The sequence below is a fragment of the Sciurus carolinensis genome, chromosome 6, assembly GCF_902686445.1.
Source record: "Sciurus carolinensis chromosome 6, mSciCar1.2, whole genome shotgun sequence".
NCBI classification, from domain to species: domain Eukaryota; kingdom Metazoa; phylum Chordata; class Mammalia; order Rodentia; family Sciuridae; genus Sciurus; species Sciurus carolinensis.
Genome location: NC_062218.1, coordinates 161,787,721 through 161,799,502, shown reverse-complemented (window position 1 = coordinate 161,799,502; position 11,782 = coordinate 161,787,721). Strand labels below are relative to the sequence as shown.

Below are 11,782 nucleotides of genomic sequence, written 5' to 3'. Positions count from 1 at the left end.
TCCAACCCTGAAAGAAATCCAGGACTCCTAAAGCTCAGGTACCGAAACATTTGCTCTGCCCACACATGCTCATGTAAAATCCTTGGTTTATTTCCTGCAAGAGGACGAAAGTAGTGGCCCTCCAGGGCCCCGTGCCTCCACCTGCGCTCCCTGTGGCCTAGTTTCTGGGCCCGGACATGTGCATTTATTGTTGGGCTTCTAGTCCTTTGCAGTCCCTAGGGACTGGCTCCTTGAAGCTGAGGGGGTAGGGCTGCAGCCTTCGGGGGGCCCTGGAGGGTCAGGTGCAGAGCTGCTGCCACAGGGCCCCGACGGGCCTGTAGATTCTTGTGGGGTTGGGAGCAGGGCAGGGTGACTTTTGCTGCAGTGAGCAGCAACACTGTCTGGCTTCTCAAAGCGCTTGCCGCAGAACTCACAGGGAAAGCGCAAGGCAGCTGCGGTCTCTGCGTGCTTGCGCCGGTGCCAGTTCAAGGAGGCCTTCTGGCGACAGGTGAACCCACATATCTCACACCTGCAGCCAGGGGCAGAGATGGGAAGGAGTGAGCCCAGGTCTGCCTTTGACGTCCCCAGGGGCTCCTGCTGGTCCCACCCTGGGACCCCCCTGGCACTCACTGCAGGGGCTTCTCTCCTGTATGGATGCGTCTGTGGATGACCAAGTTGCTGCTAGTGCGGAAAGACCGGGCGCAGAACTCACAGATATAATCCCGGGTGTCTGTGGGCACACGAGGCACACTCCAGCGTCTGTCCCCGGGCCCGTGCCCCTCCGTGGCCCACCCTGCCTGTCATCCCCACAGAATGCGCCAGTCCTGGGGATCAGCCCTGGTTTTGTTCTAAGTAGTTGTCCAAACCATGCAGCCCATCTGGACCTCCTGTACATGGAGAGCTGGGGCGGCTTAGGGAGAGCACAGAATGGAACACCAGCTAGAAGGCCCCACCACTGTCACCCCCAGCTCCTCCCGAACCCTGAGCTCCCTGTGGAGTTGCAGCGCCGGGGTCTTTCCCAGAGAAAGAGCTGCATCCCTGTGGACAGGATGCACAGGCAGCAACCACACGCCGCCTGGAGTCGGGCAGGAACAAGACTGCAGTCCAAGCCCCAAGGACCCTTCCTGGCGCCTGGAATCATCTCCCCATGCAGGCCTGCAGACTGCCTCTCCACCCTGCTATGGGCCTGCGGAACACCTGGATAGTTGGCAGCCACTGTCCTCTCCTAGAGCTGCTCTCTGCTCGGTCCCATCATGCCTGCTGCTGCCGCGGTCACTGCGTCTCCAGCAGCTCAGAGCGCTGCCACGGTTCTCCCGCACCGCGTCCGCAGGCCTGCAGGGGAGCTGCACCGCTTCCGGTACCCACCGACCTCCGCCCTCTGCCTCCGGGAGATTCCCTCGGTCCTCTCGGCCCCTCCGCCCACCGGGCTCTGATTCCAGGCACTCTGCTCCAGGATCGCTGACCTCACGCCATCACTCCCAGGTCACATCCAAGCACTGTGCCACCTCAGAACTCACAATTTCAAGCATCCTGATCCAGCCAGGGCCCCCTGCCATGTGCTGCTATGACAGTCTCCTGACATCCAGGCCTCTGTCTTTTGGTGCCACTACCTCCTCAGGGTCCCCCTCAGCTCCATTTTCATGGCCATCTTCATAAGTGCCCCTCACTACTTCAGCTGTCCCTGCCTGGTTAGGGCGCCATGCAGGACAGACACACTGCCCCCCTAGGCCTGTGCCTGTGGGAGGGCACTGTCCTCCCCAGGGCCTCTTCATCTACAGCTGCAGCCTCCAGGGCTCACCGCCCACCTGCAGTCCCTCGGCCTGTCCACTCCCCCACTCTGCCCACTCCTCTCTCCACCTGCCTCCAACACCTGGGCTCTCCATCCTCGCTCAGCACTTGCCCTTCTTGGTGACTTCTGTCACCAAGAAGAAAGACGCCAGCAGAGCAGACCCACATCCTCTGCCCACAAGGCCACCGGCTGACCATGCAAACCCCACGCATGACCCTCGAGGACCCACCAGCAGGTGTCAGCAAGCCCCTGCCCTGCAGCTGCTCCCTCCTCTGCCTGAGCCACAGGCTTGGAGCCAGGGCCTTGTTCTTCTCCCCAGGAGTCCTCAGATGGCTGCACTCTGCCTCAAACCCACCGGCCACCACCCAGCTCAACCGTCCTGTCAGAATACCTGGTCCCCTGGTCAAGGGTGGCTTCCCACTGCCATGCAGGGACCAGAGCCCCGGCAGCCTGCCAGCTCCTCCCTGGAGCACCAGCCACCTGCAGCCCTAGAATTCGACCTTTGCTTTCCCCTGTGCCCACCGGGTTCCCAGGACAGGTGCACCACGCTCAGGCCCCCTCCCCAGCCCTCCGTGGGGACCCTCCACCAGGGCTCCAGCACCCACGCAGACTGGCCTGGCACTGCTGTGTGCGCCAGGTTTGGCGCCCCTTGGCGGGACACTTCTCCCTTAAGGGAGGAAGTATTCCCCTCTGCCCAGTGCTCCCTGGCGTCCTCCGAGCCACCCCAACTCCTGCTGCCTGTCCCACCTAGGCGGATCCGTCCTGCCCAGCAGCCTATGATCACTGCTCATCAACTGTGACCGCAGGTCCAGGCGCCACCACTGCCCACACGTCTCTGCAGCTGCCTCGCCGCTAAGCACCGAGTTCCGCTTGGCCGCAATCCTCCCACTCTCCACACGGCACCTGGGATGTGGCCTTGGTCTCATCTCACTCAAGGCAAGAGCCACACTGCCTTGCTGGGTCTCCAAGGCCACCAACCCTGTGAGCTTCCTTCCCTACCTCCTGGCCTCCTCCCTCCCTGGAAACAGCACAGATGCAACCTCAGGACCTTCCTCCGAGCCAGGACGGGTCCCCAGGCCCCTCTTCGCTCAGGGCTTGCTCAGGCTCCACTTCCTGCAGTAGCAGGCCTCCCCATGCACTCCTCGCTCCCCCTCACTTCTCGTCAGCTTCGTCACTAAGTGGGTGTCCCACGGAGCGAGGGTTCCTGCTTTGTGCACCACTGTACCCAGCACTGGCAGCAGTCCAAGCAGACAAGTGCTCAGTTCACAGGGAATGGAGGATGAGCTTGAGAGTCACCCTCAGAGGGAGAGGGTGAAGGGGAAGGCCACAGGGAAAGGGGGAGGCGAAGGACACAGTGGGAGGTAAAATGAAGATGAAGGCCACAGGGAGAAGGTGAAGGCCACAGGGAGAAGGGGAAGGTGAAGGTCACAGGGAGAAGGTGAAGGCCATGGGGGAGGTGGAGGTGAAGGCCACAGGGGAGATGAAAGTGAAGGCCGCAGGGGAGATGAAGGTGAAGGTCACAGGGGAGATGAAGGTGAAGGCCACAGAGGAGATGTAGGTGAAGGTAAAGGCCACAGGGGAGATGAAGGTGAAGGTGAAGGCCACAGGGGAGATGAAGGTGAAGGTGAAGGCCACAGGGGAGATGAAGGTGAAGGTGAAGGCCACAGAGGAGATGTAGGTGAAGGTGAAGGTCACAGGGAGAAGGTGAAGGTGAAGGCCACAGGGGAGATGAAGGTGAAGGTGAAGGTCACAGGGAGAAGGTGAAGGTGAGGGCCACAGGGGAGATGAAGGTGAAGGCCACAGGGGAGATGAAGGTGAAGGTGAAGGCCACAGAGGAGATGTAGGTGAAGGTGAAGGTCACAGAGGAGATGAAGGTGAAGGTGAAGGCCACAGAGGAGATGAAGGTGAAGGTGAAGGCCACAGAGGAGATGTAGGTGAAGGTGAAGGCCACAGAGGAGATGAAGGTGAAGGTGAAGGCCACAGAGGAGATGAAGGTGAAGGTGAAGGCCACAGAGGAGATGTAGGTGAAGGTGAAGGCCACAGAGGAGATGAAGGTGAAGGCCACAGAGGAGATGTAGGTGAAGGTGAAGGCCACAGGGAGAAGGTGAAGGTGAAGGCCACAGGGAGAAGGTGAAGGTGAAGTGAAGGCCACAGGGAGAAGGTGAAGGTGAAGGCCACAGGGGAGATGAAGGTGAAGGCCACAGAGGAGATGTAGGTGAAGGTGAAGGCCACAGGGGAGATGAAGGTGAAGGTGAAGGCCACAGAGGAGATGTAGGTGAAGGTGAAGGCCACAGGGGAGATAAAGGTGAAGGCCATGGGGGAGGTGAGGGTGAAGGCCGCAGGGTCAGGGAAGACCACAGGGAAGAAAAGGCCACGGGGGAGGAGGGCCACAGAGACAGAGGCAATGGACCCCGGTGCTCACCGCTGTGCAGCTTCACGTGCTCCTTCAGGTGCTTCTTGAAGTTGAAGGACTTCCCGCAGGCCGGCTCCGGGCAGCAGAAGGACTTCTGGTGAACGTGCTGGTACTTCTTGTGGTGCTAGGGAGTGGGTGGCAGGGGAAGGGCCCAGAGGATGACTGCCTTCCCAGGGGACGGGCTCCGCTGACGGCAGGCAGGCGCCTCTGCCACCCCCACACCACCGCCCTCCCGCAAGGCCGCTCACGCCGTCCGGTCCTCGCCTGCACAGGAGCAGCGCCACAGCCAGCCCACACTGACCCCTCAGCTGTGCCACTCTGTCCTGACGTGGCTCCCGTTAAGTCACCTCTCAGGGTGCTGTCACACGGGGCCTGAACAAAGTACTGCTGGGTGACGCTCCTGCCCACCCGCTGTCGGAGGGGACAGTGCTTTGGGTGATGTTGCTGTCCTCTCCCGAGTCACACTAGTTAGTGGACACACGCTCGAATACCTTCTGCCGGACAGCTTGCCCACTCATGCGCACTAACACCACAGGAACCATGGCTCCTTCTAACCAGCCTCAGAAACATGTGTGCCCCAGCCTCCCAAGGAGAACACCGTGAAGGGCAGGGGTCTCGCTGGCAGTGCTGGGGAGCAAGCCCAGGGCCTGCCAGAGCGACAGCCCGGCCCAGGAGAGGGTCCCTCCATCTCCACAGCCCCTGAGGAAGCCCTTCCTCCACCTAATCTGGCTTCCCGTCCTGCCCATCCCCCTGCACCCGTGCCGTTTTCCCAGTTAAAGCTCGAGGAGCCGCTCCGCCTCCTGTGAGGGCTCAGGTGTCCCACCCGCTCCTGCTAGGGCTCTGCTCAGCCGCTGGCACTCGGGGACGCCCCAAGCCTGCTCCCGCGCAGCCCCCTGTAGAAGCCTCCTCCGGTCCTGCCCGCCCTACCCACACTCAGGATCCACTCTGCCGTGGCCTCTGCCCCGCTATTCCCAGGGCAGTGAGGCTGGGGACAGGACTGCCGCCCAGCCCTTCCCGTCCACCCACACAGGCCAGCAGGGCTGTGGAGACAGCCGCAGCACCTGGTTCTAGCCGAGAAACCTCGGCAATGCGGAGCCTCTCAGGGAGTCTCAAAGTGGCCGTGACGTCGGCACCCACTCCACAGCTACGCTGTGAGGATCAAGACCTCACGTGTTAAGCACCTAGAACTGCACCAGCACCTGTGTGGACAGCTGTCACCGCTGTGGTCCTCGGGGACCCACACGGCACGCAGGAGTGGGCAGGGACTGTGAACCTGAGGCTGGGCTTTCTGCATCTACTGGTTCCCTCGCGTAAGGATCAGTGTAGGAAACCCCTGTCCACACCAACCCTCCCCCTGCCTTCCAATTCCCCTACACCTACATTTCTTTAATTTTCCTTCTTTTTCCTTCCCCTCCCTCCCTGTCTTCCTGTCTTTTTTGCAGTGTTGGGGATAAAACCCAAGGGTCTGCACGCCACTGACTACACCGAGCCCCTCAGCCCCAGCGTCCACGCGGGCATCACAGGCGCCCCTCACATTCAGATACTGCCGGTTGGAGAAGATCCTTCCACACCCGGGGAAGTCACAAGGCATCAGCTCTCTTTTGGCTGCTTTCCTGGGGAGGGAAAGGGGAGCAGAAGGACTCCCGCCTGCTCTCCTCCACTCCCCTCCTCCTGACCCTGCCCAGAGCCCCACTTCCCCAAGCCTTACCTAATTCTTTTGGGCCCAATCTGTGCAGCGTCCTCATCCCAGGCCGGTCCTGGGGCAGACGGGGCCTGACTTGTAGGGCTAAGGGCAGCAGAGCGGGAGTGGAGGGTCTCGAGGGAGGGCCAGTCCCAGAGTACCCCTGCCCTCTCTGTCGGCTATCAGGTTACCTGGCCAGAGGCTCTGTCTGCTGGGCCACTGGAGGGGTGCCGCCAAGCTCCAGCTGTACCCCAGTCTCTGACGGCAGAGGGTCTCTGGCATCCAAGGGGTGTGTGGGTGAGGGTGGAGTAGCAACAGGAGTGGGGGGAGCTGCAGGGGCTGGTGCTATCTCTCCCTCCTTGGGGGTGGGGGTGACAGAGGAAGGGGGTGGTCTGGTGTCATCCAGCTCACTGCTGAAGGGAGACCAAGAGAAGGGCATTCCCTCTCTGGACACTCAGCTAGTCCTGACAGTCCCAACCCGAAACTGAAAACCTCCAACTCGGAATCACCCTGCTCCTCCCCAGCTCTCCATTCACTCCTGCTTTCGCCTGAGGTCTCCCCAGAGCCCGGCTCCAGGTCCCTCTGCCTGGGCCGAGGCTCGCCCACCCTCCCCACCAACAAGCCCCCCTGGAGTCTGTGACTGAATCACTGGGTAGCTGCCCCCGTGCCCCGCCCAGCACCTCCCTCCACCCCAACTTGCTCGTCCGGGGAGGAGCTGTAGGTCCACGGGCTGGCATCACTGAGCATCTCCTCTTCGTCTTCCTCGCTGTCTTCCCCTTCCTCGCCAGAGGGCAGGAAGGCCTCTGCTGGGGTTCCCGCCCCCCTGCAGGACAGAAGGCACGCCTGAGGTTGCTCCCACTCGCCGCTGTCTGTGCAGGCCCATCCTGCTCCCCTCCCTCTCTTCCTCACCTGGGCACCCTGGCTTCTCCAGTCCTCTCGTGTGCAGACTCCAAACCTGTTGGCACAGGCAGGGTCAAAAGGAGCAGGTGCTGGGCTGGAGGAATGAGGGCAGGTGGAGGGTTGAGAGCGGGTGGTGGGAGGCTCCTTAGGAGGCCAGGGCACAGAGGCTGCTGGCAGGGAAGGTGCACTTCAGTTCAGACATTCACATGGTCCAAAAAAGTAAATGAATGAATGAATGAAGCACAAGAAGCACCCGGTGAGAACCTCCTATCCAGTGCTGCGTCCCAGTCACCTAGCTCTTCCCAGCAGCCTGTTTCCTGTGTCCTTCCAGAGACATTTTATACAATCACATACAGACAGATGTTCCGTCTTTGTTTCATGTATTTATTTATTTATTTAATACTTGCGGTCCTGCTGATTGAACCCAGTGGCCTTCAACCACTGAACTACATCCCCAGCCCTTATCTTCAATTTATTTTATTTTGAGATAGGCTCTAAGTTGCCCAGGTTGGCCTTGAACTTGGTATCCTCCTGCCTTAGCCTCCCAGTCATTGGGATTACAGGTGTGCACCAATGTACCTGCCTGTTGTACCTTCATTTTTTATTTTCCACCAGTGACAGCACACCATATCTAACAATGTATGTGAGGGCTACTTCCTTGTTCCCATCAAAGGACCATTTTTAGAAACAAGGTTCTGAGCCAAATGCGACAGTGCCCACCAGTAGTACCAGCTGCCGGGAAGGGTGAGGCAGGAGGATTGCAAATTCAAGGCCAGCTGAGCAACGAAGCAAGACCTGGTCTCACAATAAAAAAGTGCTGGGGATGTAGTTCAGCCACCATCTGTGCAGGCTGATCCTGTCCCAGAGTACCCCTGGATTCAATCCCCAATACTAAAAGAAAAAAAGAAAAGAAAGAAAAGAAACAAGGTTGTGAGTTAGAGGCCTGGAAAACTGTCCTTCCTGTTCTCCACACTCTTTTTTCTTTCTTTCCTTCTGTGGCCCTGGGGAAGGTGCCCAGGGCCTCACCCACTATACCCTTCTTCCGCTGGCCTACCTGCAGGCTCCTGCCCACTCCTGGCCTTGGGGCTCCAGCTCCTGGGGCTAGTCCGTGGAAAGGAGGTCTGCTTGGGCACCTCTGGAGGTGTAGGGCTCAAAGAAGGCTCCCAGGAGAAGGTGTGACCAGCTGAGCACTCCCACACCAGCCCCCCATCTTGGCCCCCAGGGCCCCGAAGACCAGGCACTAAGCTGCATTCCCGGCTGTGCACATGGGACAGGAGCACCAGATACTGCAGACCCTTGGAGGGCAATGGCTCAGGACCTGGAGGGGTGAGGGAGCAGTCAGGTTGGGCTGAGAGACCCCTCCTGTCACCCAGAAAGCCACATTTAGACAACCCTGTCCCCACAAGCCCCAGTGCAGTTTTTCATCCTCAGAGCCCAGACCCTGACGCCCTCCCAGAGAAGAGACTAACTCCCCAGCTCCAGGCCCCTTCCCACCTCATTTGGGGCTTCCAGACAACTATCCTGCTATCCTGGGAGTACCAATCCCCCCCCCCCCCCCCCCCCCCCCCCCCCCGCAATCCTCCTCCACTATCCTCTACCTACCTGCACAGAGGACACAGCCCGAAGTGTACCTGCCAGGGCAGAAGCTGCAGGTCAGATCAGAGCCGGGGGGCCATCCGTCACCCTCAGCCCTGGGCCACTCACTTAAGAGTCAGGTTTAGTGGCCCCCCCACCTTCACTGGGGCCATGGAGAGGGGCAGGACCCTGGGAGACCACAAATCACACAGGCCATCCTGCTAAAGTGAGAAACATTAGGGTGCAAAGAAGCAGCTGCTCGGCCTGACCCCCAGGGGACAGGGGGCTTGCTACCAGGTCACCGCCCCGGAGCCCTTCCGGAACCCTCCCCGCTTCCGCCCCTGACCGGTCCAGCAGGAACTTGGCAAGCTGCGAGTGCAGAGAGAAGCCCAGCCGCTCCTTGAGGAGGCACCACTGCTCCATGTGGCCGCCCAGGCGGATGCGGCACTTGCTGCGGCGCGCGTCCAGCTGCCTCCGCTTCTCCTGCCGCTTGCGGGACGCGTCCGCTCCAGAGGAAGCCATGGGTCCGGGACCTGGAGGGGAAGGGGATGCTCCTGGCCGGCAGGTCCCGGGGGCAGAGCCCCCTGCTCCACCGCCCTCTGGCTCGTGTCCACATGGGGACTCGGGCAGGACTCAACTATTTCAACAGCGGCCACTGCCACTGGAGCCGAACCGCCCTGCACACGAGGGTGTGCGCGGGGCGCGGTGGGGGCGTCACTAGGTCAGGGCCAGGATCAAAGTCAGGACAATGGCCCGCGCCCTCCGGCCCACTCAGGTGTCAAACGCGCGCTGCAGGGAAGGGGCGGGCGACGCGGAGGGGAGTCCGGCTGGGGCGGGGGCGCGGGCACTTCGCCGGCCCTGCTGCCCTACGGGGCTGGAGTGGTTCTGGTGTGGAACTGGGCGTCCCGCTCGGCCAGGCCGGGGGTGGGCCGCGCGGAGCCCCAGCCCCGCCTCGGGCCGCCGCACTCGACGCTCCCGGAACGTGGCTGCCAAGCCCACCGGGGCTCCCGCCGGCTGGGGCCCCGCCGCCCTCCCGCACGGGCCTTACCTGCGCGCCCCCACCCGCCCCCACGACTGCGCCTGCGCCCTGGCCTCGCGCGCCGGCCGGGAGCGAGGCGGGAACACCGGGGCCCACCTCGCGCGCGCCCAGCCGTTTCTCTTTTAAGAAACCGTCCCCTCCGCGTCGGCTTCGCCCGGAACTGCGGCCGGCCCGGGAGGGGCGGGGACGCGGGGGAGGCCGCGATGCGCCTGCGCACTGGGCACCCGCGCGCCGCCTGCCGGCAGCCGTGACCCTGGCGCGCCGCCTATTGCGGTGAACAGCCGGGTGGCCAGCGGCTACCCCTGACCGCCAAAGGCTTGGGGGAAGCTAGGGTCGCCGGGTCCCGCTCTTCTGTGCGCGGACCCGGCCCTCCGGCCGCTTTGCCTGGTTAGCACCCTGGATTTCCCTTCTCAGTTGCCACCAGGAGCAAACACGTGCTGCAGAAAACTAGCGCTCCCTCTGACCCCGAGGCCGCGCCAACTGCGGCCCCTAACCTCCGCTAGCATCAGAATTCCTCCGGAAAGTTGCCTAGATTCTCTAGGCCTTTCTCACTCCCACTCTCAAATGACCGCTGGAGCTGTTCCCTCCAAGCCACTGCAGTGGCGCCTCTCAGGGTCGCTCGATGGCCCTGCTGCTAAATGCAGCGATCAGTTTGGCCTTCCTGTCTGCCCTAGACAGGAGCGACTACCCTGGGTGGATCCCGCTCGTCCTCCACCCAGTGGATGCCTCCACGCTTTGCCCAGCTCTGAGACTTCACCTGGTCTCTGGTTCCCCTCCTCCTCTTGTAACAGCGGTCCACTTTATACTTTGAATATAACCCTTGCTGCTCTGCCACTGCAACTTATTTTTTAAATGGACGTGTTTCTTTCTCTTCCCCTCCCCCTGCTCCTCCCTAATCTCTCACCCTCCCTAATCTCTCACCCTTCCTAATCTCAGGAGAAGCAGGATGGCCTTTCCTCCCCATCGTAGGCAGAGTTATCTGTTCTTGAACTCACACCCAACAATAGAAAGTCCTTCTAACTGCCTGCTTGGTTTTCCGTGGCTAACTGAGTTCATAGACTCCATCTCGGGAAAGAACTGAGGGACAGTGCTTGGTGCAAAGACAGCCTGAACACGTGCTACCTTGTATTTTCTCTGACTATGAAAGATAAGTTTTCACAGTCCTGTTCCCCTCTCCCTTCTCAGTGAATGGTGCCATCATCTATGTAATTGCTCAAACCTAAAACCTGGGAATCAGGCTTGATTGCACCTTCTGGGACACCCAGACCAAAAACATCAGTGAGTCGTGTGTGTGTGTGTGTGTGTGTGTAGCTGTCAGCAGGGCCACATGCCTGTATGCCTGTAAGTGCTCTAGGAGAGAATTCTTTCCTTGTGTCTTCCAGGTGCTGGTCACAGCCAGCATTCCCTGGCTTGTGGCAATGTCACTTAAATCTCTGTCTCTGTGGTCACATTGCTCTTTCTCTTCTACATCCAGTCTCTCCGTCTCTCTCACAAGGAAGCTTGCAGTTGCATTTAGAGTGCACCCAGTGATCTCCCCATCTCAGTGTTCTAAAATAATTACATCCAAAGTGTTTGCTGCAAGGTGATCTTCACAGGTTCCAGTCATTAAGGCTTGGATGTCTGTCCTGGGACTAGTTCTCAACGGCAGAAGACCACCGTCTTCGCTCTCACAGTCTATACCCACACCTTTCTGGTGGATCTACCTTCTACTGTCACCCTTATTCACATAGTGCAGGTGAAGTGAAGGCAAATCTCTTCCGTAAAACCTTCCAGGTATCTCTAGTATGATCCAAAGTCCTTACCATGGCTTCGGGTCCTAGGAGATCTCACCCCTGGTTGCTTCTCAGGCATCTTCCTCTGAATTTCCGCAGTTGTGCTCTCTGTCCTGGCCACTCCCACTCGCTCCCTTTCTGTTGTGTGCCATGCATGCTGGAGGGACTCCTTTTTCCTCACCTCCTAGCTCTTCAGGTCGGTGCTTCCTTCTCACCATGCACATCTCAGCTGTAAGGTTACCCACTCAGAGAGCTCCTTCCCTCTGTTAGTTTCTACCCCACTGTCCCTGTTCCATCTCCTTGATCGCATTCAGCATTCTCTGAAGTCATTTTAGGGACTTGTTTGTGTGTTTGTTGGTATATGATGATGGTTGGCTACCCCAGTCTTCTTCTACGAGCCTAAACATTCCAAGTGTCATGGAGTTCAAACACAAACCACCCTTAGGAAGAATCCAGTGTGTTCTGTCCATGTTCCTGTTCATGTGTGGTCCTGATGACTTGACTCAACATACTTGTTGAATAGCATAAAGTAGGAAGGAAGACCAGCCACCCTGTTCCAGATACTTTATTCATTAATGAGGGTAAAACCTTTGTGTATATAATCTTCCAGGCACCAGGGTGCATGCCTGTAATC

General features: G+C 59.8%; 1 protein-coding gene across 11 annotated transcripts; it reads right to left on the bottom strand.

Moving 5' to 3' along the window:
* Positions 1-69: 69 nt before the first annotated feature.
* Znf692 (zinc finger protein 692) lies at positions 70-9,554 on the bottom strand. 11 transcript variants are annotated; one of them, XM_047554978.1, is made up of 12 exons: positions 9,473-9,554; positions 8,684-8,870; positions 8,365-8,393; positions 7,817-8,080; positions 6,772-6,856; positions 6,563-6,685; positions 6,054-6,275; positions 5,890-5,967; positions 5,716-5,794; positions 4,191-4,305; positions 610-709; positions 70-508 (listed from the first exon to the last, which is right to left on the bottom strand). In XM_047554978.1, the coding sequence occupies exons 2-12, from the start codon at positions 8,857-8,859 to the stop codon at positions 199-201; spliced, it is 1,581 nt and encodes a 526-aa protein (XP_047410934.1). In that variant the 5' UTR covers positions 8,860-8,870; positions 9,473-9,554; the 3' UTR covers positions 70-198. The 11 variants fall into 11 exon arrangements, with proteins under 11 accessions (XP_047410934.1, XP_047410937.1, XP_047410942.1 ...); XM_047554981.1 differs by having other exon boundaries at positions 6,054-6,272; XM_047554986.1 differs by having other exon boundaries at positions 6,054-6,137.
* Positions 9,555-11,782: the final 2,228 nt, after the last annotated feature.